Here is a 19,743-nt window from a genome sequence, read left to right as displayed (position 1 = left end):
GCTCTGTACAAAATTCAACATTTCGTCTTAACAAAACACGATAGGGAAATAAAATATTTCCGATTCCGGAAAGGAAATAAAATATTTCCGATTCCGGAAAGGAAACGCGTGATTTTGTTGTAGCACGTCAATATGTATAATAAAATATCAGGAACAATCGAATATATAGTGCGACATGGCCGAACTGCTGGAATGAAATGTTATCGAGTATAGCTGCACTTTCGAGTGCAAAAGGTTAAAATAATTTCAGGACCAATTGATTAATGAGAAAGAGAGAGAGAAGGCAGAGAACGTTTAGAGTCTCTCGCAAATAATGCGACATGCTTCGATGTGACATCAAATAAATCCGTCGGCCATCGCGTTCCAGGTCGATCGCCTAACCCAGTTGACTATTTTCCGCGAAGAAGAGTAATTAACGTGGGAGCAACTGTAAAACTACTTTGCGTCCGTGTATTGACGCACTAAGCAGGCTACAACGATTTTACGTACGTGCGCTACGTGCGTTGCATTATCTCGCGCGCGCGCACAGCGTGTAGAAAATACTATTCTGGCACGATGAAAATTATCCGATTAGAACCATTTGGAGTTATAATCCAGCAAGGACGTTATCGCTCGCAAAACTCACAAGAAATGTTCATTAATAAAAAAAAATGTGAATAGATAATATTTGCAACTTTGTCTACTAAAATTACGTGATTGAAACAGTCACGTAATTTTAATTAACACAATTTAGTGAGAGAGATAATGATTATAATACTAAACGAGAGAGAAGAATACTTTAATCGTGTCTGTACGACAGCCGTTGCCGAGGACAAGAATAGCAGCTGGGAATTGCATAAACAAATTCGCTGCCCACGCCCCCTTTCCAGAAATTACATAATTCCCTCTCGGCCGTGGAAGAATAAGCGTCGTCCCTTATTAAGTCATTATGAATATTGAACAAAAATTCCGGTCCGGCGAGCAAAAGGTTAGGCAACCGCCGCGGAATTCTTTCCATTACAATGAGCCGGGTAAACAATGTAAGCGAAGACTTTATGAATATTCAGCCGACGTTATATACACTCTTCTTCGAAGGCGTGCCCGTAAAATTTCCACTAACGTGATTCTAGCATTTCCATTCCGGTTACCGGAGGGAAACGTATTCTTTTCTCCGGAAAAGAGCGGCGTATCCTTCCACGAGGCTGGGAGGGAGGAAGAAAGAGCAATGCCGTGATTTCAATAATGTCGATGCGAGATTGCTATGAATTTTCATTGTATCTCACCGGAGTCTCCGTTACAATGACGCACCGTGCGTTATTGCATCGCGCGGTAAATTACGAATGAACGACGCGCACACGTAATAGTTGCGCGCGCGCAACTATTGAAACGCGAAATCCAGGATCGGCCGAGCCGCAAACATGCCGAAACTTAGGCTGCGTTCGTTTTGGGCGCTTATGCGCTGTAAGCATCATTTTATTGGGAGTGTACATTAATTTTAAGGGATTTTTTGGTAAAAATACGGCTTTATTGTGAAAAAATGGTTACAAATTGATCATTTAAAATATTGTCCATCGTTAGCCACTACTTTTTCCCATCTTTCTGGTAATAGGTGGATTCCACGTCGAAAGAACAACATATCTTTTGAGGCTATCCACGAATCGACCCATTTTGGTATCCTCATAAGAATGGAAGCGCTGCTCAGACAGGCCATGAGTCATCGATCGAAATAGGTGGTAATCGGAAGGAGCAATATCTGGAGAATACGGCGGGTGTGGTAGGACATCCCAGTTAAGCGCTTCTAACGTTTCCTTGACCGGTTTCGCAACATGTGGCCGAGCGTTGTCGTGCTGGAAAATCACTTTGTCGTGTCTTTTCGCGTAATCTGGCCGTTTTTGCTTCAATTCTCAGCTCAATTGCATCAATTGCATCAATTGTTGGTAGCGTTCCCCAGCGATGGTTTCGTTGGGTTGGAGCAGCTCATAATACACTACACCCAGCTGATCCCATCAAATACAGAGCATGAGCTTGGCGCCATGAATATTCGGCTTTGCTGTCGATGTTGATGGTTCGCCTGGCCTGCATCATGATTTTTTGCGCTTCGGATTATCGTAGCGTATCCATTTTTCATCACCCGTCACGATACGATGCAAAAAACTGTTTCTTCTGTGTCTTTGAAGCAACAATTCACAGGTCATTTTGCACCTTTCGACGTCCCTCGGCTTCAACTCGTACGGCACCCAATTTCCTTGCTTTTGAATCATTCCAATGGCCTTCAAACGTCTGGAAATCGTTGATCGATCAACATTTAATGATTCTGCAAGTTCTTCTTGCGTTTGACTCGAGTCTTGATCGAGTAAAGCTTCCACTTCCTCATCAAACTTTTTCGGCTGTTCCTTGTCTTCCGTGTCAAAATCTCGAAACCAGTACTCACATGTTGAAATCGATGGAGTATAATCACCAAGCTTCTGACAGCATTCGTTGACTTTCAGCAGCACTTTTTTTCAAATGGAAGCAAAAAAGCAAAGTTTCCCGCAAATTGCGTTTTGTTGGCACAAAATTCGACATATTCAATGCTCAAAAAAATAATGCTGCTTATACTTCGGCAAAATGACACATACTGAAAACTAAAGCCACATGATGGTGCTTTGACATGAAGGTAACAACAATATGACTCGATGCGATATAGTATTAGTTACACCATCTCTTTAAAAAAATCCTTTAAAATTAATGCACCCTCCCAATATCTTCTTCCCGCATGTAATGAGCGATAAAGATAGGATGACGCTTACAGCGCGTAATCGCCCAAAACGAACGCAGCCTTAGAGCGAGATATTCATCCGGTCATGAGGAACGAAGGCGCGCGCGTGCTTTCAACGAAAGCTTTCGGGGCCGTCGCTATCGAGAAAGAGAGAGAGGGACGAAGAGGCAGAGAGCATCATTTATTTAGCGTTCTGGAATGAGATCATCCTCTCGAGCGCTAAGTAAGAATGGTACAATTTCTTTAACATTAAATTGAATTGGTACTAGTCCTCTCGAAACACAATGTTGTCAGAGCAATCTGAAAACGTAACACACAGATAAGGCTATGTCGGTATACGACATGATTATTATATGCCGTGCTTAACTAGATTGCAATACCCTGAAAGAAAGATCTAGTAGTAGTTAATCAATCCGTTTAGTTTCAGGGCAATATTTGGTAATTAATGTGAAATACGGTAGTAGTTGCCAATCGTTTGGCAGTACAATTAAAAAATGATATTAATAAAACAAATTCTTTCATTTGGTTGAACCAATTTATTGGGATATTTAGTATAATATAATGCCAAATAATTTGGTAATAATTACTAAACGGTTTGACCGTTATCAAAGCGTTCGGTTACATTTCGTGTAATTATCTACAATGTGCTGAGTAAACACATATATGGTTTCATTTAACAAATTGTTTAGTGATACGTACTTCATTGGTAATAGTCATTAAATTTTAGCAACAGATACTGAGGCTTATTAAGATTATTTATTAATACTCATCAAATATATATTAATCACATTCTCACCTATTTAGTTGAAACTACTTTATCAAAATATCTCTGGTAATTATTATCCATGCTTCATGGTTATTATCAAATCTTTTTTTCAGTGTAGATATGAATATAACAATTCTTTGAATTGTGAATCTCCCTGCTTAATGTAGCAGTTCGAATATTTGTGGCTACGTTATTCCAAATTACGGTTGCAGTAGTGACTGTGCACGCGGAAAGTTTTTGTTTCGTATGAATTCTTTTCAATTTCACTATGTTTTCTCTCGTTCAGGAATATTATCAATAAGGTCTTTCTTGTTGTGAAACACAGTAAAGTTTCGCTGGAAATATAGCAAGTGTTTTAATATAGTTCACACTTTAATTCCTAAAATATAAGTAGCATATGAAATGAAAGAATAGAGTGAATTATTACAGGATGTCGATCTATTCGCCGGTTACAAAATTCTATAGTAATGTCCAAAATGTTACAAAATTCTCTCCGCGTATAGAAACGCTTATAAAGCTCCGACATGGTATCCCGAGCAGATCACGAGCGAGCCTGATGTGTCTGCTGATAATTGTGTGAGAGATTGACTTTTCATGTAAGAGAGTTGGCTGTGATGTACGTATAATGTTGAACAGGAGACAGAGAAGACAAAATATCGTCTCTGTCGATCAATCTTAAGCCAATGTAATCTTTTATAAAAAGAGAAAGGAGAGACGCGGAAAGAGAGAGACGACCCGTCGAAGCGATCACCAGGACGAATCCCACCTGTTGTCAATAGACATTACAAAAATTCCGGCGACGTATCCGCTATACAAAAGGATACACGGAGAGAAACGGGCGCGACGCGGCTTCGTGAAATCATCGGACAACGTTGTTTTCGCAATCACTGGTTGCGGTTTCAGTGCGCGCAAAGCGCGACGATCATCTCCGTTATTATTTGCGCGAAATTATAATGACGCGCGCGTATGTATACGTGATGTAATATTAATTACGCTTGTATTACAGTACACAGTATTACTTTACTTCTTTATTCATATAACTTTTCCATCGTCATGCGAAAGATGAAAACGGGAATCGCACGAAAGTGAGAAGAAGGGCGTCAGTCGGTGCGAAAAGATGGGCGTATACAAGTTGTGCGGCGCATCAATCGACGGCTGATTATTACTGCGACATAATAAAGCGCAGAGAGGCGTACGGTTGCCTTAAAATCCAACACCTGGTAGATTTAACTAATCTTAATATCGCGACGGCAGCAAGCGCGACTAATGCTTGGTCCACTTTTTAAAAAATCCTTCATTTTATCTGCGTCTCTCTTTCGGAAGTTGCAGTGTGGAATTTTGCAATCTTAAAAAGCGACAAGCGCGTGCGTGCGCGTGTTATTTTCGCGCTCAAAGGACCTCGAGGGTGAACCTCGAACCGCTCGAGAAATTATCGTGTGCGTCGTAATCTCGCATCTTGATCTCAATTTGTCGCGTTTGCTCCTTACTGTATGCTGGCCGCTATAACTGCTTGCCACGATAGTTCAATCACCTCGCCTCTCGCAACAACAGCAGTAACAGCAGCAACGGCAACAGCCACGACATGTAATAACTCAAAGTGCATTACACCTTAGGACGCGCAATTACGGGCAATTACTCCTTGAAGTAACCCGGCAAGCTGCCACCAAACATTACCGAGTGCAAGTACCGGAGGTGAGTTCTCAACCATCGACGCCTATGGCAGCCTGCCGTGTGCCGACATTTAGTCAGACGAGGACCAGAAGAAACTCATTCACCACAAACGAGCAGGAGCGGATTGACCGTGAGTCTCGGACCGGTGCAACCCTGATGACCCTCTCGGCCAGGGTTGGGATAGCCGCGATTTTCTTTCCATGAGCACCGAGAGTTCCGTTTCGACAGTTTCGCGATGAGACTGAATTCTAGTTCTACACTGAGAAAAGAATTTAGTAAATATTATCAAAATTTGGTTACTATTACTAAATGGTAGACGTAAATATAGCGGGCCAAAGCTATGGCAATACTTATTAATTAATTTAGTTCTGTAAAATAAATTATTTATTTGACAGAAGTAAAATTTATTTGCTTCCAGAATATATTTGGTAAATAAAACTTATTGAATAGTTGAGCAAAATAAGCAATTTTGTAGTAGTTACAAAATTTTTGGTAGATTCAACCAACCATCTGTAATAATAGATATTGAAACGATATAATAGCTGCAAATGAATGAATTTTTCGTTGTGCTGCAACAAAACATACTGGTAACAAAATAGAACTCGTATCTACTGAATTTTTTATTACATGGGATATAACAATTTCACAATTATCAAATATCTGCTCATAACTGTAATATATTTCATATTAAATATTTAACATTAAGTAACTATTACTAAATTATTTAATTAATGTTACTGTGAATGCAATTACGTCATACTCCCGATCTATTAAATATTTGGTAATTATTATAACATTTAGTATTAGTTACTAAGGATTTAATGAATTTCTGTAATTAAATGCAGTTTGTTATAGTTATCAGTCTTTTCTCTCAGTGTAAAAGCGCCGAGAATATATTTCTCGCAGCACTCGGCGATCTCGACTCGGCGACTAATTAAAAGAATCGATCCTTTCGCGATTTCACGGTGTCGAGCTTCGAATTAGACAATGTCCATTTCGAGATCAGTGTATATTCATTTGTGGTATTTAAAGTAAAAGTACCGCAAAACTAGACATTAATAATACCGGCACCTAACTCTGGGTACTCTTGTTCTGGTCTTTAAATACGAACGTTTAAACTCTCAACATAGAATATATGTGTATTCTTATAAGAATATATGGTATATTCTTTCATATTAAATAGTCGTATTTAGACCAAAACAATAAAAATACTCAGCATCAGGTTAATGTTCAGACATTATTGGTGTTATCAGTGTTTAGGTATTGGTACTATCATCTCAAACAAAAAAACACGACGTCTCTAAACACAAATATACGATCGTTTAAAATCGTCTCGTCCAAACTCTCTGGCGCTTTCCCTTTCCTTTTTTCTTTCCGCATTTACACATGTCGTATACAAATTTCCCGCGACAGATAACAATTTCTCAGGCAATCCGCTCCTGCACGCGAGAGCCGGCCAATGCGCGCGCGCTCGCTCGCTCGCCGGGAAATACTTTGTACTAGTTTTTCCAGGCCGATCCTCTGGTCCGTGGCATTATTATGTTTTCTCAGTACGGGTAATTAGGGTGGACATCGAGCGCATACCAGGTGACCGCGGCACGGAGAAATTGCCCGGCTTTACGGCGAACGTATGCCACGATCGACGACGTTGTCAATAGCGTGCTTAAAAGACGTATCGGGAGGGAATATGCAACGCATGCAAAGGCACGCATCAATCTTACATGACGGATTTGCCAGCGGAATTCGAACTGATTTCTCCGCCACGTGCGTAAATGCCGTGACATCGATCATCCTTGAGTTATTATTGTCGGTGCGTGAAGATAATTATTCACAAATTCCTTCCGGAGGGTTTAATTATTATTACTGTGTATTAAGTGCTTATATAAATTGATATAACGAATACGTTACACTAAGAAAGAAAGATGCCAGCAAATTTATTTTTGTGGGATTTAATTCGGTGAAATAAAATTCATTTCACGGAAGTAAACTTTATATCCCACAAATAAATTTGCCAAGTGTCTTTCTCTCAGTGCAGATAGAAAACTAGATTGTGGCAACGGAAAGATTCCTATAGGAGATTTCTACTCAATCAAATATTCTCAGTTATTGCAAACAAATCTTAATTGTTCCGAATGTTCAGACGTGTATTTCCGGTTGCTGTGTAAGTGTGAGCCTACAACCTCGCTTCAAGCTGTAAGTCGTAAGCAACTGATCAATCACAATCGATTATTCTTGAGACGTAAGGAGAATAATTGATTGTGGTTGGTCAGTTGCTTAAGGCTTAAAGCTAGGTTGTAGACCGACACTAACCAGAGAAATATCATTTCACATCGCCGAATTTTCATGTAGTCCCGATCCAGTTGCATGAATTGAGCTTTCTTTTCGTGTACTCAATGGGTGAGACGATTTTCAGCTCAACCCGACAGAAAATTTCCGGATGATCATCGTAACGAAACATCGCGTAGATAATCGTAAATTACAGAATAATTGCAGGATTATTACACGAAAAAAATGCTATTGAATAAATAGAATTGGTCAACAGCGCCAATTGAGATAAATCTTGATTTAATAGCAATATAATAGCTCGAATATTAGTTTCAATAACATCGCCATTGAATCAAGAAGATTTATTCCAACTACAGCGTTGTTGATCAGTTCTATTGATTTATTCCAACTACAGCATTGTTGATCAGTTTTATTGATTCGACGTCATTTTTTTCGCGCACACAACAATCATGGATAATTCACGACGAGTGTCTGTTTCTATAATTACTCCTAGGATCGTCGCTGAAGCAGTAGCTTGCTAAGAGAATAATTTCACGATTACAGGGAATATTTTCGGACGTCACACGCGCGGATACACGCTAGTGCGTATGATATTCCGAGATGTTTGTATTAAATCGCCGTAGGGAAGCACGCGATGCTTTATTAAAGGCCGGCGACGTGGGGAGAACGAAGTAAACTCCGGGAAAGAGAAAGGGTAGATAATAAACAGGAGCTGGATAACTGAATCGCTGTTATTTCACTGGAGGTACTCCGATGTTGAATTCATTTGCCATTGCGGGCAAACATCGAAGGCTATAAGTAATTTATCACGCAATCACGTCGCGTGTCGCCACTGTGATCGAAACGTTATTTATCTTAATGTTTTTCGTTATTTATGCCCGACTGTTCGTAGCGGCGCTCCCCGTCGGCGTAATTACTGTTGCGCCGGATTAAACACGAGGGAAATTGCGAGGCACCATTGATACGCCGCGCTGTTTCCCGGCGCCGATGCATTTTTCACGCGCCCTGTTCGTAATGTACTTCCGCGACGAAATTGAAAAGCCTCAAGACGAGCGGGGCGAGAGAGGAGGGAGAGGGAGGGGATATTTCGCGAATTGTTCCTTTAGATTTTTGCGGCCCTTTCTCCGCGCGGTGTTACCCGCGACGACAATGGCGCGATGCCGCAATAAAATCGAAGCGGATTTAAACGAATTATTAAAAAAATAGTACTCCCCCAAATGCCATATCGCTGACGCACATGTATATTTTTACACGAACGCGAGGAATTACGTTTTTCGCAAGAATTAATTTTTACGCAGGAACGGTCGCGAAAAAAGTCACCGCCGGTATGAAATTCGAACAATGAAAATATCAATGTATTTTTATATTATTTGCGTTACTTTTTCAACGGAGAAAATTGATTCTCACCGGTGTGTGTAACTTGTTTCCCCGCGATAACCGATGACGCGAAATCCGTCCAATCGCACCTCCGACCAGCAACATTGAACGATCGCGTTCACTTTTTCCACTTAGGAACGGGAAAGACAGATGGGCAAAGAGAGAGAAAGACAGAGAGAAAGTCAGAGAGTGAGAAAGTCAGAAAATGACAGAATTAGAGAATGAAAGAATTAGGAAATGAAAAAATCAAAGCGTAAGAGAGTCAGAGAGTCAGAGAAAGAAGGAGAGAAAGGGAGAGAAGAGGTGAGAGATATATGATGTTAGAGCAGCTGTTTGGCCACATATGCGACATCCAATAAACCGGGACAGTTCTCATATCGAAGCGCGACGCGACGCGGCCAAAAGTTACCCGAAACGCCAAGGCGGGACGTCATTTAACAATGACAACGACAACTGCGGCGGCATCGTCGTCGTTGTCGTCTTTATTCCCAGAGTTTTCCAAGATGGCAGATGACCAGGAAAACTGGAGACGCGTGGCTGCGCGCCGCTGTCGGTAAAAGTTATCTCACGATCGGCATGTGACAAATGACAGCAACGTTCCGTGCAACACGCTTCGATTATTGGCAGGGCGCTCGCGAGACGCAAGCGTCGGATCGAGTTTGGCGACCCGCGCCTCGCGATGATCCCGCGCCGACGTCGGGAGATTTATCATTTTCTAACAGACACGATCGGAACGAACGTGACGTTGGGGTAGTTCGCACAGTTTCCCCGAGTGATAGATGGCCGCTCTAAGATCATGGCTCCCTCCGTCATTGCACCTATTCACCGGTACTTACGCGCCGTGTTTCTTGTCGCGCGATAATAGCTGCTTTTGTCAACAAGGCATATTCCGTATCGTTGTCACGTCACGGATATAGTTCATCGACAACACAACGTCATCGCGGCGGTTGAAACTAGAGTGACCGATTCTCGATTAGCCGATTTCGGGATATCGACCTTAAAAATTCGGGACACAACAAAAAAAAACAGGTTTTTCATTACGTGTGGTATATCAGATTACAAAGTATTTTGTGATATTAACGTATATGCATGCCTTTTCTTGATTATTGTACATATGTAAATATATCCGGACATATTGATTTTTAAAATAGATAGTGATCGAATAAATAGATACACACCTAAGCAAATAAATAAAATATTCATTCATTATTAAGTTAACATCAGACAATCAATAGAACATAGCCTCTTCTACTATTTTTTTCCGATATAAATGATTAGTCTAAAAAAATTGGACTGATCAAATTCTGAAAACGAAATCAAAGAATAATCACCAACGGAATATAAAAGCAATGGAAAATCAATGTAAAATACGCCTTTTTTCTCTCATCACACATAAATATAATATGTAACGATAAAATTTTATATTATTTCTTTTACATTGTGTAGTAAATTTGGACAAAAATTACGTCCCGTCTACGGTTCTTTCGGGACGCTTCATAGAGAAGCGAAAATCGGAATGTCACACAAAATTCGGGATGGTTGATCACTACTAGTTAAAACACTCACACGTGAAATATCAAGCGGGATTTATTTCTCGAGGGAATATCCCGCGAAAAAGAATTCGAATTTGTTTCAAATGCGACTGAAATTCAACTTCAATTATATTTTCGGCTGCTCGTGTATCTCGCGCGGCATTAGCGTTATCGGATTTTGTTATGATTGTCACATATGCGTGTGTCAGTATACTCGATAATCATTACACACATTGCATACGCGAGACTTTGAAATTACAGCAAGTCCACTCGTGTGCGATTAAAATCGAGCGAAAGGGTGCGTAAAAAATATGAAATTTTATTGTAATAGTGACCTACAGATAGTTTCTGTGCCTTACAGCGGGAATACGTGAACCGAAATGCATACACGCAAAAAAAATTTCAGTTGGTACAACCAAATAGGAACTAACTGAAAATTAGGTGATTAGAAGCGATATCTCTGTTATGAAAATTAATATTTCTGTTGTCGCAATCGAAAATATTCGTCTGAACATTCAACGACATTAGAACTCGGTTGAGACAACTGAGAACAATTGACTATACAGAAGCCTCATAAAGGAATTCTTTTGTTCCTACAGCCGAGATTTCGCCTGATCCCTGAGCAACCGAAAATTCGGTTGCACCAACAGAATTGTTTTTTCCATATAGGATAAAGTGGGGTAATTTGGATAATTTCAAACTTTTTGAACAATTTCTCGAGAAATAATTTTACTCTTATATTGAATATGTAGCAAGAAACTCACATGTCTAAAGAGTATTTAACCAATATATGAGAAATTACTCTTTAAATCTTGAGACGTAATGCCATTATCCAATTTACTCTTACAATTTTAATGAAGATCAATTTTGAGGGGCAATTCAGATACTTTAAGAGGTAATTTGAGTAACATTAAAAATGAGCATTAATATTATAACAAAAACCAAATCATATATTTAAAATTTATGTTTTTTGAACATTTTATTATACTTTTCAGGTCAAATTGAATATAAATTAGAAAAACGTGTAATAAAATTGAATACAAATTAAAAAGTCAAATCAATCATGTTATTCCCATATATTTTAAATACAACGAACATAAATAAACTAACATTAACTAAAATTAACATTATAATTATAATTACATTAACATAATAATTAACATATTAATTATAATGAATATTATAATATTATAATAAAAGCAAAACATTATATTTATCTATTGTGTTTTTTATATTAAATTGCTCTTTTCAAAGAAAATTAAACAAAAATTAAGACAATTAATAAGAGAAAAAAAAATAATCATGTTAGCGTTACATAAAAAATTTATATACGAAACCACAAATAAATTGTTTTTCCCTTTGGCTCCAACGCATTGCTCATGATACCATTGCCTCATTGTTTTTTTGTTCCAATTTAGTCGAGTATCCTTTTTTCATAATGTCTCATCTTTTAAAATAACGAAATGTGTCTTAAGTTGAAATATACATATTAGGGAACTGAGTGCGTCATCCAAATTGCTTCATAAAAATGTATCCAATTTACCCCGTACGCCGATATAAAAATATTGTAATATAATATTACAATAATATAACTCAACAAAATGCGCCATTAGTCGACGTGGTGATCGCTAATACATGCGAGAAACATTTTTAGGTAATATTGTTATCATAGCTTTTACGTAGATTTTATACAAGTTTTTGATAAAACTAGCAGAATATATTTTTATAAACTGCAGTAACAAGTTCTCTACATACTTTACTTAATATAAAATATTCTACAGACCTTCAGATTGACAAATATTCTTTGAAACTTATATGAATATGTAGACCACAGTATCTTCTTTACTGTTAATCTCAAATATAAAACATGGCGTCTTATATTTTTCTGAAATTGTCGCAAACGCGACAATTATTAATATTATCCAAATTACCCCGCTGTACTCTATAGGGGCGAGTTGCCGAAATTATACCAATCTCTTAAATCGCACTTCATCAATCTCTTTATTATTGTTGAAAGTGAATGACATTTAACAGTAAAAACGAGAAATAAGCCAGCAATGAGAAATATAAATAAAAAATTTCAAGTTACATTTTATTCTGTGCGTGTGTTATAAGCGTCAGAAAAAAGGATCAGGTATGATCGATGAGGTATGATTTCGACGACTCCCCCCAAAATGCCAGTAAACGCAGCGCATTCACTCGCCTCGAGAGGCACGTGCGCAGCAAAACACATCCGCCAAAGCCCGCGGGAGTTTGAATAAGCGACGCGATGCGGCTACACGCATGCGACCCGTTATAACAACTTTTCGCGGTAAAAAGGCGCGCGTACGATCTAACGTTAAGAATTAGAGAATCTCCATAGCTAGGATGACGGGGGGAAAGAAGTACTGACGGGGCAACGCGAGAGAGGCGCGTATTCTCTTCCGCGCTACGCAATCCGACGAGCATTTTCCATCCGAGACAGCAGGCTGCCAGCTCTCGCAACTAAGGATCGCTTATGATTCTCCTCCGTCATGGCGCGAGATGAGCCAGACGTTTTGGCACAGCACGGTAATGGCGTTGTATCAATACTGTTTCATCTTGCCAAGAGACTCCGCGCGAGATATCGAGGATCTGGCACCGGTATAACGGACAGCGGGGAGACGGAGGGAAGAGGGGAATTTTCCAAGAGGGATGATATATAGAGAGGCCGGAGTCAAGCTCGGATGTCCATGTAAGATCCATTCGGCACGAGGCGAGCGGTAGAATGGAAAGAAAGGGAGGAATCACTTAGGCGGTTGCGTCCGCGAGAAAGAGAGAAAGAAAGAGAGAGCTGGCGCGAAGCAAGTCCGCGAAGATCGGATAGAGAAAGTCGGATCCCGATCTCGAGAGTGACAAGCGACATAATGGATAAAAGAACGAAAGAGGAACGGGCGAAGGAGCTGGTGCAAGTAATCCGAGAGAGCCTTAGACAATGCTTGCCGGAAGCATTGGCTTTGACTATCGTGCAGCATGTTTTAACCTCTATGTGTGCGCCTAACAATAAGTTTTATCAAATTTTCCAACTCCTATCTAACAAATGAAATAATCCCTTACGTCACGTGAGACGACAAAATGTCAGAGAAATTTCGCGAACTGTTACTTCTCGCGATTGAATATGCGCGATTGCTAATTATTATTATTAATTATTATTATTATTAATTATTATTATTATTAATTATTAATTATTAATTATTAATTATTATTATTAATTATTATTATTAATTATTATTATTAATTATTATTCGGAGAGAATTTTGCAGCAAAATTTATCGTAGAATTTTGTGACCGAGGAACAGACTAGGTTTGCAGACTATTCTGCAGCAATTGACTTTCATCTCGTGTGTGCTATTTATATTCTACACGAGAAAAGATTTAGTGGAATTAATGAAACGTCTGGTAAAACATGAGTAAACTAGAATTTCGGTTGGAGGTTATCAGGATTCTGTTCAGACAAGAGTCCTTGAACAGAATTCTTCGGTTGTTCGACTTAAACAGTTGCAAGTTCTAATTGACTAGAAATCTTGTTTGGTTAACTCGAATCTTGATAACTTGAATCTTGGTAACTTTAAATAGAATTTTGGTTCGTTCATATTTCACCAGACATTTGGTTAATCCAACTAAATTTCTTTACGTGTAGAAAGTGAAATATACTATTGACAGATTTTCTATCATTCATATAATGATTTAAAATTCAATTAATTGAAACCATGTCCCCTTTCCCTTTAATAAGATAAACCTCAATATTGTCACAGACAATAGATAGATCTATTCCTATATTATTAGAAACAGTAAAATCAAAAAGAATTTATATAAAAAAAAAAAACTATGAAAAATATATTCTCTTTATGTAAATTATATAATTTTCATCTTTATATTTAAAAGAAGTTTTAGTAATTAAATATCATAAGATATGGATTTACTTCTGTATTTTCAAGACATAATGTAAAAAATCCCGATAAAGAAATAACGATTTTATTTTTGCTCCGTTCTTTTATAGCGTTGAATTATTTTCCCCGATTTAATCACGCAATTTTCGTGATAAACGCGAAGAAGCGTCTTCTTCGTGACAGTAATTAAACAACACCGAAGAAAACGTTGCTGTAAAAATGGTGGTACGCTACCGATCGCACTTTTCTCTTTTTTTACGATGGAAGGTCGACCATGAAGAGAAAGGGAACGGGTCCCGAGACCGCTAAAGTGACGCGAGATAATAGATATAAGGCGGGAAAAAGCCGAACAAGGATGGAAATCCGCCGGGCGACCGCGACCGGTGAGAATCCAGGAAAATCCGTCTACTCACGGACGGTGCGATTAATCAAAGCCACAGGACGAAAATGAACGCGGTGCAATTTCGAACGTTACTTACTTTAAAGGTAAGCGAAGGTCGTAATTAAATCGGACGAAATGTTTTTTAGGCGAGAGAGAGAAAGAGAGACAGAGAGAGAGAGATGTGTTCGTGCGTGTTTTAAAATAATAATAGAAACGTTGCATGTTGTGAAAACTTCGATGAAAACAACGACAATTGTTTTTGTAAAACATGATAAATTGTAGAACAAATACGCTGACGGCAACTTTTGCAGAATTAAAAATTGGAAATTTAAAATAGCGCGATCGTATAGATTGACATCATTAGTGTGAACGAACGGCATAAATTTATTAATATCATTATACAGTAACAAAGAGATTTTCTCGTTGTTCCTTTCCTCTTTTTAAGCGGCGCATTACTTCTCGGCCGGATGATAAACGATGCTCATGATCGGCCGTGATTCGATAGAAACTGCGCTGTGCTCGTCGTCCATTAACCCTGGGCCCTACAGTTGCGTAAGAGACGATCCATAGATCTCTCTCTCTCTCTCTCTCTCTCTCTCTCTCTCTCTCTCTCTCTCTCTCTCTCTCTCTGCCGATCGAAAACAATAGTTCTTAAGAAAGGCTGCTCTCACGACACATGGGAAAAAATATCGCGCAAGACTCACGGTCTTCTCAAATATAATAGTATCTATGTGACGGCGATACGGAATTTATAGACGCGACGTTGTCAGTCGCAATGTCCAGCGAGGACGAGAAGTGCAACGTGAATTTTATTGTAATAAAATTACTTTATCTTTCCCATATGTGTTACTTTACATTTCATATCTTAATATGTAGATATTTACATGAAAAGCCTGGTCGAACAAAGCAACTTCTGGTGAAATATGAACGATTCAGTAATTCCAATTGAGATCACCAGAATTTTGTTTAAGTTCATTAGAAATCTTGATCACTCCGACCGAAATTGCTTCACCAGCGATTGGTTGATCCAACCAAACTCTTTTCGTTTCTGGCCCATCAAAACATGTCATTTTCTAAGTCTTTTGAGGAAAATCGCATCGTCCTCCTAAATATTTCAAGCGTGTTTCTCTAATCAACGCACATATTTTGCCATAGAGGTACTCGCTATGATATTGCCAATAATGTTAAACATCAGGATAATAGCTGATGTTAATTGAGACGCCCAGAGTCGGATCATTTTCACTTAAGAAATATTAAGTTGGCTTTCATTTGCAAATTCTCTCTCTCTTTCTTTTTCCGTCTCTCTTTTTCTCTCTCTCCTCTCGATCCGCTCCGAACGCCTCGATAAGAGAAGTTCTCAATCGCAAAAAGGATAACGACGGCCACGATCGTCCGGCACGGCTTTCTAATGAGTTAAAAACACGCGTCTGTCTCGCGCACAGCGCTCACCTGGCTTGATCTCGCGGGGATAAACATGCGCCCACGAACCGTCCGCGACGAACATCAGCAGCAGCAGCAGCGGCAGCAGGAGCGACGGCAGCACGAGGACCACCGGGATCCTAACGACGCGCGCCAAGGTCATCCTCCTCTTGGTCCCGGCGCCGACCGAGGAGCTCTGTTCACCGACGGCGAAGGGTCCACAAGCACTGATCGTCGCCGAGGCGAGGTCCGGGGAATCGAAACAATCGATAAATCAGCGCCCGATACCGTCCGCGGGATAGAGAGAAAGAAAGAGAGAGAGGAAGAGAGAGAAAAAGAGAGAAAGAGACGAGAGCGTAGGTGACCTTCCGCCGGAGGTCACGCGCTGCCTGCAACGGCCCGCTGGCGGCCTGCGACCTCGGGACCTCTAAAGTCCGGCGGCTCCGGGCGATTTGAAGGTGTGTGTACCGAGTACTCCTCTCTCAGCTCGCTCGCGAATGTCCGCGGCGACCAGGCGAGTGAGTGAGGATCGAGTGAGTGAGGATGGACTGACAGGCGTGCGGGCGTACGCACGAGTCAATGAAGTGAGTGGTACTTACCCGTAGGAGCCCTCACCTTACCCAACTCGGACCACCTCGCCGCCTCGTCTCACCTCGCCTCACCTCGCTCTCCTCCGCACGCCTCTCTTTTACCTCGACCTGGCTCTCTTCTCCATCGTCTTCTTCCTCCTCCTCTTCTTCTTTTCCGTCTTCTTCCTCCACCTTCTCCTGCTGCCGCGAGTCTTCTCCTCCTCCTCTTCCTCTCCTCTTCCTCCTCTTCTCCTTCTCTTCCTCCTCCTCCTCGCCTCTTCATTCTCCTTTTCCTTCGCCATCCGCGTCTCTTATTCCTTCTCCTCCTTTTCACGTCGTTCGCTCCTCTCTTCCTTCCCCGTCTCGTGTCCGACTTACAACACCGGCCGTTAATTGGGGAACGTTTTCAAGAAATTTAATTTCCATAGATATAAAGTAACCGCTACATGAGTCAGGTGACTCATGTGCCGAGTTGTGTTACATACGGGAAAAAAGATTTGGTTGGATTAATGAAAAGTCTAGTGAAATATGAACGAACCAGAATTCTATTCGAGTTAACAAAATTTCTGGTTAACCAGAATCTTGCAGCTGTTCAATTTTGGTAACTTCAACCGGAATTCTAGTTCGTTCATATTTCATTAGACATTTTTAATTATTTTAACGAATTTCTTGACGTTAAGTACCGTTTTTTGTTTTCATTTTCATCTCTAGTGTAAAACACAAAAAAGTGCAAAAAAAGAAGATAACCGTAAATTTTTATTTGTATAATCACTATAAATAAACAAATAGTCAAAATGTGTGCTTTTTATGAAAAGAATTTAATTTTTACTAAGCTATTATCAATATCGAAACGGCAATTTAGGCATTTATTTAGGACACATTAAAATACACGGAAAAAAAGATTTGGTTGAATTAACCAAATATCTGGTCGAATATGAACGATCCAGAAATTCCGATTAAAGTAACTTGAATTCTGTTTAAGTAAAAAATCTTGTTAACTTAAATAAAATTAGGGTTACTTCAATTGGAATTTCTGGATCGTTCATATTCGACCAGATATTTGGTTAATTCAACCTTTTTTTCCGTGTATTTTTCAAAACTTTGTAAAATTTTTTCGCTCATTGTTTTCCAGTTCCAATTATAAAATTAAAAAAAAAATTGGTTTTATATAAAAATGCTTGACATAAAAGTTAATCCAACTAAATTTTTTTTCCATGTAGGTTAATATGTGTTGATCTTTGATTCAGAAAATTATTCGGCGCCGATTTGTAAACTCATTTTTTTTTTTAGAATTCCGTATCACGTGATTTTGAACTGTGCGTGTGTCGCGGATCTCTGTCTCCCGTCTCTTATTCTTACACGATCTGTTCGTTACTTTTGTGTCACGCAGTTTTATACGAGCGCGAATTTTGAATCTTGGGCGCTATCACAATATCGCCTTATCATTCAGCTTTATCGCGAACTGAGAATCTCGTAGATTTTCAACGTTCTCAGCGAATAATGAGCGAACTTCCAGAGGGAGCGATATCGCGCGCTATCGGCGACAACGCGCGACGCAGTGTTTTGCAATTCTCACTCAGACTATTCGTACTCATCCTAATCGAGCACTGATGTGAAAGGAACAAAAATCATTAAATCATTCGTCGCGAGCCGCGCTGATCGCATAACGAGCCAATTAAACAATTATCCACCTCATTTCCAAATTCCCAACAAACAATAATGCACACGCGCAGTCGGCATTTCCGCGGGACTACGTGTGCAACATTACACATTTCACTCATGAAAAATACAAACAGCACACGCGCAGGAAGGAGCGCGGGGCGAATTCGCGCTCGATCGAGGGCGAGGCAGAAATAGCCCACGGGCGCGGAGAACTGGTTGATCGCAATTCGGATAAATTTAAATGGAGGGAGCGGAAGGGCAGCTGAGGGGACCACGCAGATGGGTATCGGCATGGTATTTTCGGCACACTAGCAGCAGGTAGCATTCCTTCCGATGCGCGCATTGGGCCTTTTGTTCCGGCTGCTTCGGTTCACCTAACCCACCTCTGCACCTCCGGCTGCGTCGTTCCCTAGCATCCGCGGCGCGCTGTGTGTTCCCACACGTTAAAGTCCGCCACCTCCATTTTTGCCCGGCATTTCTCTCCCTCCCTCTCCCTCCCCCCCTCTCTCTCTCTCTCTCTGCGTACAGCATGGCCGGAGTAATCCTTCGCGTGCAAACATCCTCCGGACTCCCCGCGTTCGCTTGCTCGCACGTGCGGACGACACGCGATAATTTTATTCCGCCGCTACCTAAACAGCTTCGTTACTCTCCCGGACGAAAACAACACCTCACGCATCATGTCGTGCCGCGATCATCTCCGCGTTGGCGATCCTCCACCGCGTTGTCCCCGAGGATACTCTTGGCTGCTGTGTGCTGAGCGACATGCGATTTTCCCCTCACGAGTTCATTGAATTTTCACCGCGAAAAAACGGGAGAACGATTTTTCTCCTCCACGTCTGCTCCTTCCTCCTTTTTACTCCTCTCCAGACTCTACGTTTCTCCGTTTTGTCTCGCCGCGACGCGCACAGGAAACAGGACGCGATCTCCATCACTTATTTCCCGCGTTTCTTCCCGCGTCCTCTCTGCGTGGTCGCGGCGCCGTCCTCGCGAAGCGTCGCCGGCGGTCCTTGCGCGGGAAGATCCCGGGACTCATTTCCCACTAATTTGTATAGGTGTTCCTCTTCCTCCCGCTGAAAAAGCCCGCGCGATATTTCTCTTCTCTGTAATTGCGCCGTAGTAGCAATTAAAATCGTCGTACTCGGGCGGAGAGCGGAGCGGGAGCATTGTTTTTATGCGGGCTAATTGAGGCCGCCGAGGTAAACGGCGTGGTAACGCGATGATTTCTCGGTGATGAAATTAGCGGCCGCAAATTCGCAGCGCGTGGAATTCGACGACTTGACGTGACTGCGTTAAAATACGAGGGTGGTCTGAAAAGTTTCCGACCTCAACGTGAAGATAGCAGCACTTGTAAATAAAAGCTAGTGAATTTCGTTGTTCATCTGTTGACAGTTACTCACCGAAGTTTCAGCCATTTTGGACTCGCAGTTGTTATGT

General features: G+C 40.6%; 2 protein-coding genes across 3 annotated transcripts in view; one reads left to right on the top strand and one right to left on the bottom strand.

Moving 5' to 3' along the window:
- LOC116846546 overlaps nt 1-16,677 on the bottom strand; it is a 76,127-nt gene extending 59,450 nt beyond the window's left edge. For both annotated transcript variants that reach the window (XM_032820517.1, XM_032820518.1), the window contains exon 1: nt 16,109-16,677. In XM_032820517.1, the coding sequence (XP_032676408.1) occupies nt 16,109-16,241 (133 nt within the window). In that variant the 5' untranslated portion in view covers nt 16,242-16,677. The remainder of the gene's footprint in view (nt 1-16,108) is intronic.
- LOC116846551 (syntaxin-8) overlaps nt 1-19,743 on the top strand; it is a 95,386-nt gene that overhangs the window by 48,336 nt on the left and 27,307 nt on the right. The window lies entirely within an intron of this gene.

The sequence above is a fragment of the Odontomachus brunneus genome, unplaced genomic scaffold (assembly GCF_010583005.1).
Source record: "Odontomachus brunneus isolate Ranch 3 - 2012 unplaced genomic scaffold, Obru_v1 Obru_scaffold_065, whole genome shotgun sequence".
Taxonomy (NCBI): domain Eukaryota; kingdom Metazoa; phylum Arthropoda; class Insecta; order Hymenoptera; family Formicidae; genus Odontomachus; species Odontomachus brunneus.
The sequence above is the reverse complement of the archived record's forward strand: the minus strand, read 5'-3'. Positions and strand labels throughout refer to the sequence as shown.